At 31.8% G+C, this 21,399-nt stretch overlaps 1 protein-coding gene across 1 annotated transcript; it reads left to right on the forward strand.

The window, feature by feature from the left end:
* The first annotated feature begins 20,090 nt into the window (after positions 1-20,090).
* Positions 20,091-20,956, forward strand: LOC108991613 (CLAVATA3/ESR (CLE)-related protein 41-like). Its single transcript, XM_018965940.2, has one exon. The coding sequence runs from the start codon at positions 20,214-20,216 to the stop codon at positions 20,598-20,600; it is 387 nt and encodes a 128-aa protein (XP_018821485.1). The 5' UTR covers positions 20,091-20,213; the 3' UTR covers positions 20,601-20,956.
* The last annotated feature ends 443 nt before the right edge of the window (positions 20,957-21,399 follow it).

Below are 21,399 nucleotides of genomic sequence, written 5' to 3' on the forward strand. Positions count from 1 at the left end.
AAAGCTTTGGGTCGTCAAATGGAGCTCATTGTGCTCTAGGGATTTAGTCTGCTTCCAAATACAACCATTCTCATATATTCTCGAGCTATTTTATTACTATTTATAGATCATCTGAAATATTCTTAGTATCCAAACGGAATCACGTGTAAACGCACAAAATTATTGACACAAGGCAATCGATCAAGAGCTTGAAAAATACTTTCTTAAACATATTTTGTCTCACTCTCATTCAAATATTCGTTATAAAATATGATGTCGCATCAAGAAATGATGGAATAATGATGATGGTTAAAAGAATGATGAAATGTTCTGGCTAAAGTTATCAAATAAACTCATGGTGATCAACTTTTTAGAGGTTTTAAATAACCTTTATCTATTAACCTAAGAGCAGTACTAGAACTCAAAAACACTAATATGAATTGAAACAACATTTCTGTGCCTATGAAATATGTGAAAGTCTGTCTACCTTGACCAGCCCTGCATGCAGACTATGTTATCTTCCATCAAGAACTCTCGAGTTACAATGATTGACTGAGAAAAACGAAAAAGCAAAAGATAACAAGAGAAAATGGCATGATTTCAGGTTGATGAAGCATCACTATCAAAAGTACTGTAGGAAAGAAATATAAAGAAAACAAAATTAATTAAGGACCGGATATATAATCTAGCTAGCTACCATAATACCAAATTTTATTACAAAAATATATAACTTTTCCTACCATATCCTTATATAAATATTTAGAAAAAAACATATATATGTTTGATTAATATAGTACTGTACATGTCAGTGTGGACCACAATATTGTGTACGTGGGTCTTGTCGACTTCACAATTTTTATTGCATGATTGTCTGGTCATGAAAGGAACACTACTACATCGATCAGACCATGCATGGCATGAGGAACTGTAGTAATTTGATGTTGATAACAACGCATATCTTGATATGTAATTGATTTCATTGAAGAAAAAGTGGGAAATTTGGAGAAAAGGTCGGGAGATCCATCGATCTTTCATGCATGCATAATGCAGGATTCTTCCTAGCTAGATGCGTGTTGGTTCATATGTCAATTATATATAGACATATGTCTCATGCATGTAACTTCACGTGTCAATTGTTTCGTACGTCCTAATTTTCTTCTTTTTCCTTTTTTTTTCCAATTTTTTATTGTCAGTAGCAAGGATGTCCAAATCAAATCAATTTGCATCTTTAGAAATGAGATTTCCCCCAATGAATTATATATATATATATATATATATATATATATATATATAGATGTAAACTCAGGCTGGTTACTGCATGCATGTGTTGATATATATATATAGCTAGCTAATTCATCCCAATTCAAGCTTGAAGTTTTTCCAACGGTAGATAATATTCCTATATATAATTAGGTCACACTTAAATAGATTTTCCTATTAGTTTATTTCTTCATGCAAGGGCTTATTTATTATACAAAACAAGATTTCCATGAGTCTAAATTCTAATTAATTATGTGATCATAGCTTCACCTTTTTAGCCATATATTTTCAAAGAATAGTAATAAAAAAAACAGGTCTGATATATATATATATATATATATATATATATGAAACTTACAACAAGAAAATTGATTATTTGTGGCCATTTAATTATTTCTTATGAAAATAACTATTTCATGCTAAAAATGAGTTTTTTCGTCACAAATAATCTGTCACAAATACTTTTTTTTTTTTTTTTCTAATTGTTTTGCTTTTTCTAATTCTTTTACGTGCATGGTTTATGATCGATGGTAGAGTATATATGCAGCGGGAAAATTAATGTGAACATATCCTCAAAGTATGTGTACTGAATATTCAAATATATATATATATATAAAGATCAATATAATAGATAACATATGTTAAATGAATTTTATAAGTCAATTTTCTTCTTTTATGAGACGTTATTTAAAATATGACACACTGACTGATCATGAAACTTGACATAATAAAATTAAAAGAGTTCTGCTATATATAGTTACTTTTGCATACTCCTTGTACGTGCACTCTATGTATTGATGTGATTGACCAAAATATTTATTTTATATTAAGAAAATGATGCAGCTAATCACATTATTGAAGTGGCACAAAAGGCGTAACGATATAGACATTGTTTCGGAGAGAGACTAGGTGAAATAGACATGTATGTACACAAAAATGATTGCACATAAAATTTTAGAAATTTTAAATTCAAGATAAAAAAAAAGTAACATTTCTCCATAAAAATAAGATATCGCTAGAAGTTGTTAATGCATGTGATCATGGATGTTGGCAATTAGTGGATGCCCATTACAAGCTAGTTAACATCCCATGCATGCACGTCTTCAATATTATTTTAATTCCACCCTTGACCGATATCAGCTAGCTTTGATATTTGACCATATTTACATATATAAAGGACTTTCTTTTGAAGGGCTACTGCAGATTTGACTATATATAATAATTTTATTTGAATGGTTGCCCGAAATTTAGGGGCATCATATTTTATATATATATAAAGCAAGAAGCTGGATATATGCCCCCCAATTTATTAAATGGTAGCACTATATATATATTATCAAAATAAAACTAGCTAGCTGCATGGCATCTCAAATAATATTATCCTTCTTTATATATATATATATATATATATATATGCCTCTCAACTGCTCGATCTATTGTTTCAAAGCCTTGCAATTTGTAAACAATATATATCATGAAAGAGTACCGGACCAAACATTAGATGATGAGTAGCTAGTTAGCTCATGTTGTATGGCATCTAATATATATATCTGATCTCCGGCCTCTCTCATTTGGCATGCATTTAGTTAAGGTGGTTGTCAATTTTAGAATTAATTGAAACTATTTATAAATTAGTGTCCGTACTCCCTTATATATTCAAAGGCGGCCTCCACTTAATCTCACTATATATATATATATAATATTTTTTTTTAATATTATTTTTATTTTAATATTTAAAAAAATTGAATTATTTATTTTATTTTATATATAATTTTGATAAAATTATAATGATTAGATGAAATAAATTAAATTGAATTATGAAAACAAATGAGGCGGAACCCTATCATGTAAGTTGAGGTAGCATATATATGTCACATGAATGAAATATTAGACAAATTATAGACCCATTTTCTAATTTATTGTAGTCATTCTATATAATAAATTAGGTACAGCTAATTATTAAACAAAGTCATTACAATTAGCAGCTAGCTAGATTAAATGTTGCCTAGCTATATATGCTTTTCAATAGTCAAGATTACCTTTTTTTTTGCTCCTTTTTCTGGACTTATATAGAGGTAATTCATATCGTAATTGTAAGTAGCTAGGGGACATATAGGGGACATAAAAAGCATAGCTTGGATTCCAAAAATGCTTGAAACTTATAGTGGACATTAGGTTTCCACAGTTATATATATATATATATTGGTCATTATTTTATGAGCCCTCTAATTTTTCTTTGTCCTTTTATGGGTTCTGAACTAATTTGCCTTTATCTAACCAAAGCCCTGCGAACATGAATGTATGAATATAATTAAGACAGTTATTCTCATTCGCGGAGAAGAAAAAAGCTTAGAGATGATCAGATCATCGAGTGCATGATGTGATTATATATAGAGAAATGATATTTGGAGTGTGTAAGCACATCTCAATTCTTTCGAAAAAAGTGAGTATATACAAGATTTATATGGAAAAAAAATTAATTTTTTAATAGTGAACTACACTCTTTTTTAAAATGATTGTGCGGCAACTAATATATGTATAATTAGAGTAATGCTATACATCACACCACTATCATAGTTTCATCTAACTATATAAGATGTGGCATATTTTTCACCATTAGATAATAAAGAATCATCTAATAAATGATCATTCAATGGTGAAAAATGTGCCACATCATGTATAGTGAAATGAAAATGAGATGGTGGTATGATGTATAGAATTTTTCATATAATTATGAATATGTATATAGAGAAAATGATAATTGAGGAAGAGAGAGATCATCTTGTATATAGAAACAAATTATTTATGTGTCATATTAATTGGGATCGAGGATAAAATCAGATTGAGAATCCCTTCAATTATTTCTATGTCCGAATTAGATGAATTATTTGAATATATATATATATATATATATATTAAATAAAAATCATGTAGGGTCCAGATTTCCCAGATACATATATAGATGTCGTAATTGGCTTATGCATGCATGGTGTATTAAATATTATAACTTAGATCGATGTAAGGATAAAACCCTAAAATTTTGTTATAAATTAAGGTGAATAAATAGATCAGTACACTTAAATCGTGCTACTTTAATTTAGATATATAAATTAGCTTGAACGAGTAGTAGTACTACGTACTTGATTCCAAATTAATGAACAAATTAGGTCCAAAATTTCACAACATATATATATATATATATATAATCATATATAATTATTAATTATTCTAATTACTGCTGAACGACTAGATCATTATGATTAAGCCACTAGCTAATTCATCATGATCGATGTCCAATTTAACCATCATTTCGTGAACTTCTATATATATATATATATATATATATATCATGTAGACATCGATCGAAGTCGAGTGCATGGATGATTGATAGTAATTTATTATTATTATTATTATTATTATTATTATTATTATTATTATTATATGCTTTTCAAGGACGTGATTCCTCACACCAAATTAAAACGTGATGCTTCATTTCACTACAAAAAAAATAAGGTGTTTTAGAACGGAAAGTTTCATTCCAATAGATTGGAATTTCATCCTAAAATATATTTTGAGATGAAAAAAAATGTCTCAAGGTCATTCCAATAAAATTGTCCCAAAAGATATTTTGAGACGAAAATCACAAATTCGTCCTAAAAAATATCTTTTTGGATGAAATTAAGTTGGACCGTTCGATCACGTTTGAATGGAATTTTTCTTTTGGGACAATTTAAATTATTCTTGGAAATTCGTTTGAACGGCGTAAATAAGGTTTGAACAATATTTCTGTTCGAATGGGTACTTCATGGCCAATCGATCGATACCAGTCCGTTTGACCAAATACACATGAAGAAACGTTCAAACAAACAAATTGATGATCGAACGCAAATAGTGAATTGCATGTTTGAACGGGGCGCAACTTTTTTTACCGTTCGAACTCTAACTTGTGAGGTTCGAACGATTGTATCCGATTTATATATGTTCAAACATTTGATGAGAGTTCGAACGGTTATTATTTTTATAAATAATACTAATTTGAAACCAAATAGATATTTATATTTCAAAAATACATTACAAATTGTTCAATATAAATAAAACTAATCTAATAAGTCAGCACTAAATAAATAAAATAGTAATAATACAAATAATATTATCAGTACATGATATATAATTGTTCAATATGCAAAAACACTTCTAATGAAAATCAATTGCTTGGAGGCTTGAATTGTTGCATAAACATCTGCATTTGAAGCTGCATCTGTCTTTATTGATCTTGCATTTGGAGTTGTATCTCTCTTTGTTGATCTTCTTGCTGTTTTATACTTATCTCCATATATGCTTGTTTCGTCAATTGAGTCTCTAACTCTTGTTGTTTTGCAATCACTTTTTCGATCCTTGAATTTGCATTCTCTAACGCAATGACAATAATGCTTGACGTTGATGAAGAGCTTGAAGGCTTTACACAGAGACCCAAATCCTTCAAATATCCTAAACGTTGACCCAGAACTTGTGTAAAAATTTAATCATTTGTTGATAAATTTTGATCTGATGGAGGTTCAGCAAGGAGGGCAGCCATTTCATCCTACACGCAACATATAAAATTAATATTGATACAATAATTTAAATATGTTTAATTAAAATAAATTATAATACTTACATAATTCTCACGGGCATCAGGATGAGTCCACTCTCTATTACTATTAGTATGTAATGCAACATATAATTTTGTCAGATCATAATTGATATCTGACTCTTTCTACAAGAGACATTGTTACTATATAAAATCAATATTAAAAACAAACTATATAGAATAAAAAAAGAAAGTACATTACCAATTTCTGAGAGAGACGATAGAAAGATCTTGAGCTTGCATGATAATGAATTTTCAACTTCGATTTATTCGTTTTGTTTATAGAATTTCACTTCTACATAAAAGTTGTAAAAATTAGTAAGTGAAAATTACAAATATGAGATATAAAAAATTCATTGAATTTATCTTATATGATGGATCCTCAAACATATCTCAAAATTTTTTCTAATCTTTAGGTCGAACATCCTAAAAAGGATGCTGACGTGCATCTTTCTTGTTCTCGTATTTCTTGTAATACTCGTAACACCTCGCCTTATACTTGCGGAATGCATTATACATCAGCTTTTCGACAGTCTTACGCTCCTCTCTCTGACCAAAATTTAGTTTGAAGTTATCATTGAAAAATATATACATAAATATATTATCATTTAGAATATTAAATAATATCAATATAAATTTATTATTTAAATATTAAATACCAAACAAGGCTTCTTTATAAGCTCTTTCATATCTTGCGGGACTTTATATCATGAACTCGTAGCCAAATGTGCATAAGTCTGTGTAAGAGCACCCACATGCAATGCAAGCCAAGCTGTTTGTTGCCCCTCGCCTCCGGTATGTTCATTAGGAATGTTAACCTTAATCTTACCTAATTTACGATATTTCTCCAACGTCACGTATCTAGTAGTGCCTCGTCCGTAACGAGATTGTACTGTTATCTCTATAAAATAATATTAGTTATTTACCTCGTATCAATTATCATATATCTTAATTGAAAAAATGAGTATTAGCTATTTACCTTATTCCGTATAGTCAATCTCTAATAGTGAGTCAGACAAAGAGATAGGAACAGGTGGAGATGGGATGCAAACTTCCTTCATCTTTGATGGCATAATTGCGAGATACTGTATAATGTAAATACAAAACCGGTCAGTCATCTGTATCAATTTCATTTATAGATTCGCTTTCATCATCTATAGATACTTCAGATGACTCAACACTTTGGTCAACTGTTGCCTCAACTATTTCAGTATGAATATCTTCCCTATGTAATGAGATCATCTCATACTGGCTCAAATCCACAAATAAGTTAAAAATATGTTGACTCTCTTGGTATGCTTTTTGAGTAGAGGATCATCTTCTTTTTCATCTTATCCCTTCGCCTCAAGGATAGCGTCATAAATATTTCTAAGAGAAAACTTTTGTACTACTTGCCATTGATTTCCTAACTGAGGATCGTCTAAATAGAATACTTGAGATGTCAAAATAAAAGGATCATCTTCATATCATTTTTTTTATGTATTAATACTCAGAAAATATTCATCATGGCATCTTCCCCTTCGAAGATTACTTAAATCCCACCAATCACACTTAAATATATAAACCACAAGCTCCCTCACATATGAGCTATTTATATTACATCTTTATTTTTAAGTTATTTATATTACAACTCATGAGCACAACTATTCAAACACGTTAATCCGTTTGAATGGAATATTATAATATTCGAACGGTTCCAACCCAGAATCCAAAACACCAATCAGTTCAGACGAAACACTAACTCACAAAACATCACAAACTCATATTTAGAAAACACTACAGACATACAACATATATACTTCAAATAGCAACTCTCTAATAAATATATTTTGTGTTTAATCTAATAAACACCTACACAGTGTATATATATATATATATATATATATATATAAACTATAAAACTAATAAACAACTATATTAAAGTATAGATTTCTCTAATATATTTCTACACAATATATATTTCTCTATATAAAAAATGAATCAATAATAGATTTAGAAATAAAATGAAAAAGAAAGACATACCTTTAAGCAAAATAAGTATGCAATCCTCTTTGTAAAATGATAAAATGAAGGATTGTGTGAAGGAAATTGAAAATTTTGGAGAGAAAACGAAGAATAGAGCAAAATGGGAGAGCAAAATGAGGGTCTGACGGCGTGCAGGAACATTTTAAGTTTTCACTAACCGTTCGAACGAAAATAATTGGCAGTATTACGTGCATAATTTTCAGTGCGCCAATTTTCCTGCCCACAAAAATTTTCATCAAAGCGTTCGAATGGTGAAAAATGACATTCGAACGGTACTCCAGGAGTCATTAATTGGTGGAATAGTTTTCCACCACAATAATAAACCGTTTGAACAATGACAAAGGACATTCGAACAGTAATCCAGAAGTCATTAATTGGCGGGATATTTTCCCACCACTGCAAATTTATCACTAATATTGTAAATAATTTATAAAATTACTATTAGTATATAATTTTGTAAATATTTTCTCATATTAGATTTTATCACTAATGTTGAATATATATTTTATTTTTTAGATTTCAGGTTTATAATAATGTCTTATAAGGGCTCTAAACGTGATAGATCAGGGAAGTCTTCCATCCAAATAGTTTGAGAATAGACTGTTTTACTTGAGCGGCAAGTAAAACTGTCTAATTTTGTGACTCTTATATGGGAGGGTCATTCCCTCCCATTAGTATTCAATGATTGTGGTTGGGCGCCAATTTTAGATTAGCAAGAAGAAGGAATGAAGCTCATTTCCTACATTGACATCGTTATTGAGTTCTATAAAGAGCTCGGTGGTGCCAGCCCAGACGATGGAAGGGCATACAGGATTTGTGTCCGATGAGCTCCTATTATATTTTCAACAGACTTACTTGCTGCATATCTCGGTATTCCTAGGCTGGTTGCCTATTCGAACCTGTCGCCTAGAGAGTTTGATCTTTCAGGTGATGCAGAGATGTCTCAGGACGAGGGAACCGTTTACACAGATGAGATCGATACACTCGCTGATCATGAGGCCAGAGACTTGATTGTTGGTCCAAATGCTCCAGTGTACGATGAGACGAAGAACATTAGGCAGATAGATTTATCTTCTTTCTTCAAAATCATGAATTTGATCATCACCAATAATATTGACCCTCGGCGGCACAAAACCGAGGTTGGCATGGATCAAGCGAAATTTATGATACGGATCGCTCGTAGCATTCTGATTGACCTCGTGGGGTATATATTTGAGAGGATCCGATTAGAGGCTTGGTACATTACGACAGATATACTGCCATTTGGGATCCTGATCACTCTATTTTTGCTACATTCTAAGGTCATGCTAGAAGTTACCGAGCGTGCACGGGAGCCAATGGGACCGATCAACAACACCATTCTGTTACGGAGCACGGGACATTCGAGATTTCATTTTCGTGGACCTGTTCCTGAAAGTGTTGATATTCAGAGAGATGCACAGCCGGGAGATACTGGAGTATCGGCTGGTGAGGCATTTACACAGGCCAAGGCATCATGCACATCTACTGGCGAGGAGATGGCCGACATACTGCGTGCTGAGATCGGCATACACACATCAGCGGTGATTGATGCAGTGCATACTGCTATGTCTGACTTACGTATAGAGATTATTGCTAATGTCTCTGAGTTACATATAGAGATTAATGAGTTATGTACAGAGACTAATGTCAATAATGCAACTCAGGTCACGCTCAGTACTCGACTGACACAGGTAGAGACACGATTAGCTGCAGTCGAGGATGTATGCAGAGACCTCGCATCACAGTAGTTTTTATTTTTTATTTTTATTTTTTTGTTATAGTTATGGACAATATATATGGTGTTTTGATAATTTACTTTAGTTGTAAATTAAATATTTTATCTTTTCTGGAGTAATTATTGATTTATATTATGTGGTGTATGGCTAATAATATTTATTTAACTAAAAATCTTATTTAACATAAAAGAAATCATTAAAATATTTTTAAATTAATTACATAAAATTAATTAATGAATTTGTATATATGATATATATAAAATATATATTTTTTATATTTTGAGTTACATATCGAGATTAATATTATACGTTCGAATGTATAAATGTGATGTTTGAATATGTTCGAACTAAATATATTCCGTTCGAACGGTTTAGAAACCTTCCCGCCAGGTTTTGCCACCAAATCTTTTATGTTCGAACAAAAAAATTTATCATTCAAGCAATTTTGAACTTTCCCCGGCATAATAAATTACTTCCCCGCCAAGATTTTTCTGTTTAAATTGATTTTTTTTTTGTTTGAACGAAAAAAAAAATTTTTGAGACGATTTAATTCTTCACAGAAAATATTGTTCGAACGGATATTTATCCGGTCGAATGGTTTTGTAAAGTCATCAATTTTTTGGGACAAAATTTAAATTTCATCCCTAAATAATTTTGTCCCTAAAAGTTAAATTTGTTGTAGCGTTGAATATTCTTTTCCCAACTCAAAATATCATGAGAATATATATTTTTTCAAACACCCAATAGGCAAAAAGAAAAGTATATATATATATATATATATATATAGTAGACATCAAATTACTCCATCATGCATAATGTCTACTATTAATTAACCCTAAATGCCATTGTCTGTATACTACGATCTCGAACATCTGTCGTGTTGTGAAACGCCTAGCTAGCTAGCTACAACTTTAGATAAGATTAATCATTGCGCCTTTATATATTATGATAATGAATTATACCAAAAAGAATGCATGCATTTTCCCATATGTTTCCTAACCTTTATATTTATATAGTACTGCCCATTACATGATTCATCATAACCTTGTTTGATTAAGCCAGTACTTTTGTTTCTTTTTATTAGTTTCTTCTTTTTTTCAGCAGAGTAAGGAGTGTTTGCCCCCAAATTTAGTTGCATGCTTGCTTTTCGTACGTCGACTAGGTTTTCGATACGATCATCACCATGACCCCTTTATTTGTATATATATATATATATATATATATATATATATATGTCCCATATAATTATATCCTCATCATATCCAACGGATCATGAGTACCCCATATATGCACGTTTCCCTCATGATTTGTATGTCGTCCATTAATCCTGTCCTGTGCCAAACAAAATAGTGATTATTATTTGTGCTAATAAGTTAAATTAATGAAAATTTATTGATAATTGTACTTTTACATGCTGGTTTCACTGATAATCTGATAATTTATTCATTTGGGTACCCGTTTTAAATGTTCAAGTCCATATTATATATATATATATATATATTTATATATATTATATAAGTACGTACTCCTCATCAAAACACCATAAGTTTATGATCTTGCTCATGATCATATCAACTATTTAGTGATGATCATGACCTTATAATAATCTAAAAAAGTGCAATAATTAAGATACAAATGGATTATGAAGCTAAGAGCATTCTCATCCGGTGGACTAAACCATTGTTATACCCAAATTTTGAGAGAAAATTTTAGGGATGGGATAAAAAATTCCTTCCCATCCCATTTCCTATTTTACGGTTTGATTTTAGGGGAGCTACAGTGGTTTCCCAAATATGGGGAACGACTATACATCCCAACTCTTTCTCCCATCCCTTTTGGGTTGTTGGTCCGCATGTTTCTCTCTCTCCACTCTCAGTTGCCCTCTTCGACGGTGCCCTCTGTTGCACCTACTGCCACCAATGACTGTGGAATTCTCTTCATCGGCTCAAGTATATATATAAGTTGTACTCATCTCTCACACGATTTTACTTACTGAAGCCCCCCTCCCATGGCTAGACTCTGTCCTCTCCGACACACGATTTTACACCTAATCTCTCTCCCATGGCTGAAACTGATGCATATTGTGGGCAGTATAATTTTCCCTTACCTTAGGATCTAACTTTGGCCACTGAAATATGTTTGTGATCTTGTGTCCTTACTACATGTGCCATATTTGATGCTCTGTGTTACCTTTTCGACTTCTTGGAATTATGCATCTCGATCTACTTTTCTTTTTCGTTAGTGTGGTTGTCATTGATTTAATTGTTTGTTGTTTGAGCATTTTTTAATTCACTGCTCTTGGGTTTCTATGTTAGCTTGAGGAATCCCATATTTGATTTGGTGATCTGAGACATTTTGCTTCTAGGTTATGTTTGAGGAAATTGTTTGTTCTTGAGCTACTAATGAGCAATTTCGAAAACCAACTCTTAGTTCTTTGTGTTTGGACTTGTGCTGAGTTTGGACTTCCCATTTGTTCTTAAGTTAATGTGAGCAATTTCAATAAATTAATGGATTTTTGGGCATGCATTTTATTTTTCACTGTTTTGTTGTTTCTATGTTGGCTTAAGCAATCTCATATTTAGTTTGGTTGGGCATGGACCTGTGCTAATATATAGAGCTTTCCATGTTGTTGCAAGCTGTGCTTGCAACATGCTGTTGGTATCATTATTTATATTGTTCTGATCTCCATAAGATCTATTCTTTTTCAACCCATGTTAAACTATACATAACCTTCTTACTAAACTGATTGAATGATTATAATTCTACTTATTTAAATCTTCCGAGTTGAATTAGAAAGATGGTTTTTTTATTGGCTTAGTCGATTAATTTTCTTTTGATCAATATTTGAAATGGTTCAAATAAATTATAATGTGATTGAGTTAATATTCATGGTTCGTTTTGCAACTATTTAGTTTGTGCATCATTATTAATTATCATGACATTTGTGAGCTGGATTTACTTCTTTGGGCATGGACTATTATCAGTTTGTGCATCAGTTTGTTTGTGGTATCATTAATTATCATTAGAAATTATTAATTATCATTATTATTTGTAGTGGTGGTATCTCTTGTCTTGTTACCATGGACTAACTTGTTGTTGGTTTCAATTACCTAGTTTAGACTAAATAAGCTGTTGTTATATTGAATTCTACACAATGTTTTCGTATGCATTCATTTACTGTTTGGTACTGATTTAGGCCTATTCTCTGGGGTTATATGTCTAGTGTAAGACTATGATGATGGGATGTAGGACTCCATGGAAGGGGCTATGAGACAAGTGTTTTTAATGGGGCTCCATCAATATGGCAGGGGAATCCGAACCCGGATGACCACCAACTATTTTGTGATCATTTTTGCAAAAGGCAACCCAGATTTTGGGTTTTTCAGCCATTATCTTAGTTGAGTTCCTGTTTCACACATGATGTAAATTTTGTAATCCATTATGAGCCACATTTAAAACACACTTGTGTTTAGAGAAGCAGATGAGAATGTTCTAATTTTCTATTTTGCAAATTGTTTACTATTGGATTTGAGTTCTCTAACCATTCTGAACATTTTTTTGAAATGGAAATTGTGGAAACAAAAATACATGGTCGCTACTAATGAGAAGATAGAGAATCCAACAACCACATTCTCTTCTGTTGTTGGGAATAAATCTGCCATTGATGTTCAATTAAATCTGTTTGTAGCTGATGATGTACCGAACTATCTCTAATTTCATGATGGCGCTAGATGAAGTTGATAAATTCGCTTGTTGGATTGCGCAACATTTCTGGAATATCATCATCAGCTCGATCATATTCCATGTTCAGACCCTGACTGCCATCATGCTTGTCCTCAATGATTAAGTTATAGAATAACACACGCTTTCATTATATTTATTAGCTCTTTGACTTTGAAAAATCAGGAAGGTCCACGAACAATTGTAAATCGTTGTTAAAGTATCCCGAATGCACGCTCGACATCTTTTTTTACGGATTCTTGTGTTGTGGCAAAGTTTTTCTTCTTATTCCCTTGGGGTGATGGAATCGTCTTCACGAAGGTTGACCACTTGGGATAAATACCATCGGCAAGGTAGTACCCCATAGTATAGTTGTTGTCATTGATTATGTAATTGATTGGAGGAGTGTGCCCTTGGGCAAGTTCCGTGAAAATAAAAGATCTCTCTAGCACATTAATATCGTTATGTGAATTGGGCATACCAAAAAATGCATGCCATATCCAAAGATCATATGAAGCAACTGCTTCTAAGATAATAGTTGGTTCACGGATGTGGCCAGAGTACATACCTTTCTAGGCAGCGGGATCATTTTTTCAATTCTAATGCATGCAATCAATGCTTCCCAGTATTCCTAGGAATCCCTATTGTTCACCAACCAAAAGCAATCGACCAATGTCATTGGCATTTAGAAATCGCAAATATTCATCTGAAAAAACAGTTACGATTATCTTGCAGAATTTTTTGAAGCTCTCCATTGCGCTGCTTTATCCAATACGTATGTATTTGTCGATAAAATCTCTAGTAACTTCATACGCCAACATTCTAAGTATTGCGATTATCTTATACATAGAAGATAAATCGAGTTTTCCGGCATTATCTATTCTCTGGATAAAGTAGGGCACATAAGTCTCTACCTCATTTAGAATACGGAGAAATAGGAGACGACTCATCTGAAATCTCCTTCAAAATAGATTCGAGAGATATACTGGATTATCTGCGAAATAGTCACGGAAAAGGCACTCGTGTCCTTGAATATGATCACGCTGAATAAACTTACGACATTGGCGATTGCCACGATGACTCTCCATCGGCCTCGGCATTAAGAACAGCATCCAACTCATCTTTAGATGACAAGTATGTCAACAAGTTATGATAGAAGGAACGAGTCATTTGATGAAGGGAGTTAGAGATGAGACTTGGGTTTCTTAGAATATGAATTCAAGCAGAATGCATATTTATAGAGAAAAAAGTTAACGTTGGAGAAAAGACAAAAAAAGTTATCGTTAGAGAAATGACAAATCATGTTATCGTTGGTGGCAGGAATTCATAATGTTACTGTTGGAGAAATGACAAAAATTTATCGTCAATACGTGGATAAGTATTACTGTTAGAGAAACTAAAAAAAATATTACCATTATATGAAAATGAAAAAAAAAATGTTACCGTTAGACAAATGCAAATTAAATATTATTCAAGTATGTGCGGAATAAATCATATTAAAAAATACCATCGCGTTAGAAAATGTACTTATTAAAAAAAATATTATTTTTAATACCGATGTTGAATTGAAAAATAATACTATCATATTATAAGATATTATAAGATATTATAAAATTATTAGAATGTGATATTTGAAAAGAAAAAGAATAAGACAAAAGAGTTATAAGAATGGAAATAAAATTGAGAGAAAAAAGTAATAAAGAAATAATAGAAGAATATTATTTTAATAGAATAAAAAAAATTATAGGGAATGAGATGTAGAAAGTTTTTAAAAATAAATAAAATTTAAAATAAAATTATGAAAAATATCAATTTTAACTAAAATTGAAGAAAAAATTTAAAGAATCGATGAGAACGCCACTTAAGAGTAATAGTTTGCTGACATTTTGCCTTAAAAATAGTGGCTAGGTAGGTAGGTAGGTAGGATATTACTGATTTTGGGTTTTGATTTCTGCCATTCATGCTTCTGCCTACCTAACCTAAGAAAAAGAGACATTATTTAACCCACAAATTAAGAGCTTGTCGGCGTGTTGGTGTATTATATAATATATATATATATATATATATTTATATATATGTGGTGCATGATTAATTGGTCCAAAACAAAAAGCTAGCAACTAAAGAAAGATATATCTTGAGGTCCACTCCAATTGACTATTAGCACCAAAATGTGGTGATCATGGAAGCAGCCTAATTGCAAACCAGCACGTACATGCCATCGATGGAGGATCGGATGGGTTTAATTTCTTAGCGAGGCAAAGATCAAGTACTTCAGTAGCCTATATATATATATATATATATAAGCTTAATTTGTTTATGAAAGCATGATGACATAAGATCATGTGAGTGATTCCTCTTCTACTTTCTCTAAATCAAGCAAAAATATATAACGTGCAAATCCCTTTACTTGTCTTACAACCAAAATGATCGACACCAAATTTAATATATATATATATATATATATGAGTAGTGCTATATGTACTTACAATTTTATTTATACTTTTACTTATAAGACTCATTTTATTAATTTTCTTTTGAAATTCAAATTTTGAAATTCAAATTTTATCATTTTCAACATATAGTAATTCTTTTGTAAATTTTTGTTAAGTACATTTAGTATTTTTCTATATATTTGTGTACGTGTATTAAATTATATGTACATGATCAAATTAGGTGGGTGGGAAGTTAATTTATATGAACATAATCAGGGTCTAATCACATGATCACTTAGCTATTTAATTTGGTGCGACATTAATGTGTCTAAAAGTGGCTTTAGTCATGTCTACTGAATGGCCTCTTCTATATTTTGTTCGCTGCTCTCAACTATAAATATATATATATATATATATAATCTCAAAAATATTATATATTGCATTAATAATTTAATATTCATGACTTTACAGCTATCTAGCTGCCATATTTTAAATCAACATGCAAGAATTAATATTATTCGGCTTCTTTTTTCCTCTAATATTCTATATATGATCATGTACTTATTTTCTCATCTAATCATGCATGCATGGACGACAAAGAATTATTGCCAAAACTATTTTTTTTTTTTCCTTTTTCAAGACCAATATATATAGAGAGAGATCGAGGATCATGAATTTAATTACATGCATAAATTAAGGACTTAACGTTCCATATATATCTATATATATAAATGGTTACTGATCATCATGAGGCATGCATGCATGCATGATGCATCATCACATGACCCATCATGGAAGGCATGATGAAACTAAATATCTTTGGCTTCTTTTCACAATATAAGCAGAGAGCATGCAGCTGCATGCGTCTGAATGACAAAAGAATACGATGCTTTGCGTAATTAATTTCCGTCGACATGTGCTTTTTCCAATTAATTAATTCCAGATTTTAGTAAAATGCCTCATGAAAACCAAATTAAAAATGTCATTATATATATACAGATTGCACCCACTCGATCTCCTTTCAGGTGCTTTGCTAGCTAGCTCGACCGATCACGTACTCTCCTTAATTCTGATCCATCCAAATATATAAAAGCATGCATTAATTTGTGGATCTTTTTTTTCTATCTTTTGCTTGGAATAAAATTCTTAAAAGCCACCATATGGATTTTGGTGCTCCCTTTCAAAAATATTTTTGCATTTTGTGAAAGTCGAGAGCACCTGATCTCTGCAGCTGCTGCTGCTCTCTTTCTCCGTCCAAATTAAAGTCTTCAAAGATTCTTTGCTAATGGGGAGATAAAGCGCAGCAACTCTTCTTTATATGTGGGATCGGTTTCAATTGCTAAAAGTTCACATGAATATTGTTTAAAGTTTTTTTAAACTCTTTTGAAATTCGTAGAATTTCCTAATTTAAATCTTCTTCATAAAGAATAATATTCATTTTGTGATGTTGAACAATAACAATATTATGATCACAATGTTAATTTGGACAAAGTTTTCCTTCGAAATTATTCAACTAGTTCATGATTATTAGCTAAACTCCAATCATATACATGATATATATATATATATATATATATATTAATTGCAATCATATATCATTTTTTTTAAATAAAAAAATTCAGCCTTGTTTTGATCTAGTAAAATTTCGACATTAATATTAATTGATGATCATGAATATCATCAGTTAAATTAATTAATTAATAATTCTTTATTAATTCTCATGCGTGTGTGATTTGAGTCATGTTGTACGTACGAATAACGTGCACATCACGCATCGAAAGAATATATATCAAGGCTGGTGTGAAACAAACCTATATATATTTCTTAGAAAAGAAAAGCAAAGAACAAGATCGCCTATTTTTCCTTACTTAGGGTTCTCAAGTCAAAAGAAAGCATGCAGATTTCTTGGGCAACCCGGCCAAGTTATTGAAAAGGCAACACAAACCTATAAGCTTTCTTTCTTTCAATTTGGTGCCAATATTGGCTTTTCCTTAATTCCCACATATATACTTTATTATAAATATTGTTTGATTTACAAGTAAGTAAGATGCAGCATGGCCCATTTTTAAATGGCGCATTAGCTAGCTAGCTAGTGTTTGAAGATATGACTCTATTGTCCTCAATCGATCCATGCATCTTTAAATATTAATGCTTGTTTCTTAAATTATGGCCTAATTATCAAAATTTATAGTTGATCAATATGTAATAAAACATAAAATAAGGAAAATTACAAGCATGCTATATGGTACACCCGCGTGCGTGCACACATGTATATATAATAACATATATATATATATATATATATATATATGATGATGATCACCCAATACTTCACACTAACAACATTAATAAACACACAAATTGACATGACTTTATATGATACGTCGGATTGTAAAATTATTTTTATTGTAAAGTAGATCTAGCACATCACACTTAAGCCACAACAGTTTAAAGATTTACTTTTATATAATCTATAATTTGTGTCAATAGCATTTCTCGTAAGAAAAAGGTGCTTAAATTTGCAGCCTACATGTAGCCTCGAACTAGCTAGCTACCAGTAGTTTTATACTTTTGCATTTTGGTTTATTAAAATTGATGCGATGTTGCAGCGACTCTCAAACTACCAAAAACTAATTGTACTATTCTCTCCAAATTAATTATATATAGTCAGTTGCAAATCTTGATATTTCTTTTTGGGATTTGGCAAATCTTGCGCGGGATAGAGGGCCAGAGAAGTTATTGACAAAATTTACTATAATTGCTTGGGAGATTTTGTATAGAAGAAATAAATTTCTCTATGAGCAGGTTTCTATGCAAATTAATGTGGTAGTAAATAATGCTTTGAATATTCAGCAAGAGTATAAGCAGTTGCAAGTTTTTGATGTTTCTAATAAAAAGATAAATAGAGTTTTGTCTTGGAATCCTCCTCCTATTGGATTTTTGAAGTTGAATGTTGATGGAACTGTCTTTGGAGATCAAAATTCTGCAGGGGTGGGGGTACTTCTTAGAGATCATAATGGTGATGTTGTAGTGGCTTGTAGTAAATCTAAAAGGGAAGTCTCTTCTGCGGAATTTATTGAGGCAACAACTTTGTTAAGGGGATTATAGCTATGTGCTCAATGGGGAGTCCCAAAAGTGTTATTAAAAACTGATTGTTTGATACTTGTGCATGCTCTGAATGATATGGCTGAATTTCTAACAGATTTTGACTTTATTCTACAAGATATTCGTAGACTTATGAGGGGTTTCCAAGAGGCAAAAGTTGTTCATGTTAATCGGTTAGGCAATATGGCTGATCACCAGTTGGCAAGACATGCTTGGGAAGTTGATGATGTTGTGATGTGGTGGGACTATTGTGCTCCTTTTGTAAGTCAAGCTATTTGGCTTGATAAGAATTCTATTTGTAAGGATTCTCTTTGATTTTAATAAATGTTTCGAGTTTATAAAAAAAATAAAAAATTATATATAGCTAGTCAGTTGAGATAAATGAAAAATAGATGATGTGGCACAATCTTGACAGTATATAGTACTTAATTAAATCTTAATGGATGGTACAAATTCTAATTAGTTTCTAGTAACGTCAATGTGCATGTCAGTTTGATGGTTTGGGGTCAAAGCACAAAACCTTTGATGGGTGCAAAGTTTTTTTTTATCATTAATATAAATAACTGAAAAGAATATAAACAAAGACAATGCGGCACGAGTACTACGTACTACTAATGGTAAATATAAGAAAGAAAGAATTCATGATCATTGCAATTCTCCAATGTAGTAATCTAAAAAATGTTTTATAATACACTAGAATAAGATTGCAAGTTCCCTGCAGAAAAAGTTGTGGGCTTGACCAGTAGAATGGTTAAAAAAAAAAGGAGAAAAAAAAAAGACAAATCGAGTACTATTGTGGTAGTGAATCAATGTGTTTTACAAAAGATCGAAAAATGTTTAAGCCACGAAGAAATCTCACAAAAGTAAACATACAAACTGACGTGGTTTGATATGTTACGTTAAATTATAAAGTTACTTTTAATTATAAAATAAATCTAACATATTATATAAAATCATATCAAGTTGCAAGTTTATTTTTATAGGATTTCTTTACATGTGGTTGTAGCGCTAATAGTCCTCTAACTATTAACAATTATTAGAAATATCTAAATATATATTTCCAATATTAATATAACACTAAACCTTGACACATGGTCTTTCTGGTAAATATCCCCCACCCATTCCATCACCTTTGATATATGCTTCCATGTTAAGTTCATTCTTTGTTCTCAGACAAATGTGTATCGAATTTCAAACCCTCCTTTCCAATATTCACTTTTGCTGAAGCTTCTTCTCCTCTCTCTCCTCGCTTTCCTTCTCTTTGACAGTTTGTCTCCCTTCTTATCTTAGCCTTGGTGCTGGTTCATGGATTTTGAACCCTTGTGGGCTCTTGGGGGGTGGTTAATTTTTCCTAATTGCATGGCAGTGCCTAAAACATCATCACCATCGATCTCTGAAATCCACGCAAAATCTCACCCTTTTGTTCTCTTTATTGCAATTCTCTTCATTTTCCTTCTGCTCGTTAATCTTATATCCAACCCAACGAATCCATCCATGGCCTCCTCGGCCCCTGTCAAAAGGCTTCTCTTGGAACCCCAGCAAGCATCTGCTGCATCTACTGCAAACTTGTACCCGAAGCAAGCCAGCAACAGGCATACTTCTTCTTCCTCCTCAAGTTCCAGTACTACCAAGAGGGAGTTTGGAGCTGAAGCTCACGAAGTTCCAAGTGGTCCAAACCCCATATCAAACTAGAAAGTCTGAAGCATCGACATGAACCACATATGGGAAAAAGATGGGATAGATCAGTATGTAAGGGCAAATTAATATTAATTACTCTCATCTCTATGGTTGCTGTTGGAGTCCACATTTATTAATACTACTTCTCCTCATGAGAGGTTCGTTTTCTTTGTTGTCATCTTCATAATAGTTATAAATTAGCATTAGCCTTTTCTCTTCTTCTTCTTCTTCTTCTTCTTCTTTTTTTTTTTGTTTATCTTCTTCCTTTGTTTTGGCTATAAATCATGTATAGCAAGAGATACTCTATATATTTTACTATGTACTGTATGTTTCCATCTATTTTGTTTCATATAAGGACGAGGATTGTGTGATTATCTTTGGTATGCAAGTTACAAAATAAAAAGCCACATAGTATGTTATTTGTGATTAGTAAGGCTTATATGACTCTGATCTCAAAAGGGTTTTTTTGGCTAAATCTATGGTTGTCAAAATCCTGAAAATCTAGAGCCGAGGGAGACCAAAAAATGCATATACGATTTGCTTGGTTCTATGAAGGAATAAGAGAGCAAGCTGAGTGTCGCCGTGAAAGGTGGCATGTAAATTCCTACACATTTGTGATGAGGCCTGAGTCTCACACTGATCCTGTGTATCCAAACTGGAAGGGTGGCATTAGGTGGATGGAACGGGTATGGATATTTCAATGATGGGGCGCGTGTATGATGGTGGCAAACGGACTAGGACAAATTTGACTTCCAATGTCCAACAAAATGAGAGAAAAAATAGGAAGGAAACAGGGAAAGAATGAAGACGGAGA

Source organism: Juglans regia, chromosome 10 (assembly GCF_001411555.2).
Source record: "Juglans regia cultivar Chandler chromosome 10, Walnut 2.0, whole genome shotgun sequence".
Classification (NCBI taxonomy): Eukaryota; Viridiplantae; Streptophyta; class Magnoliopsida; order Fagales; family Juglandaceae; genus Juglans; species Juglans regia.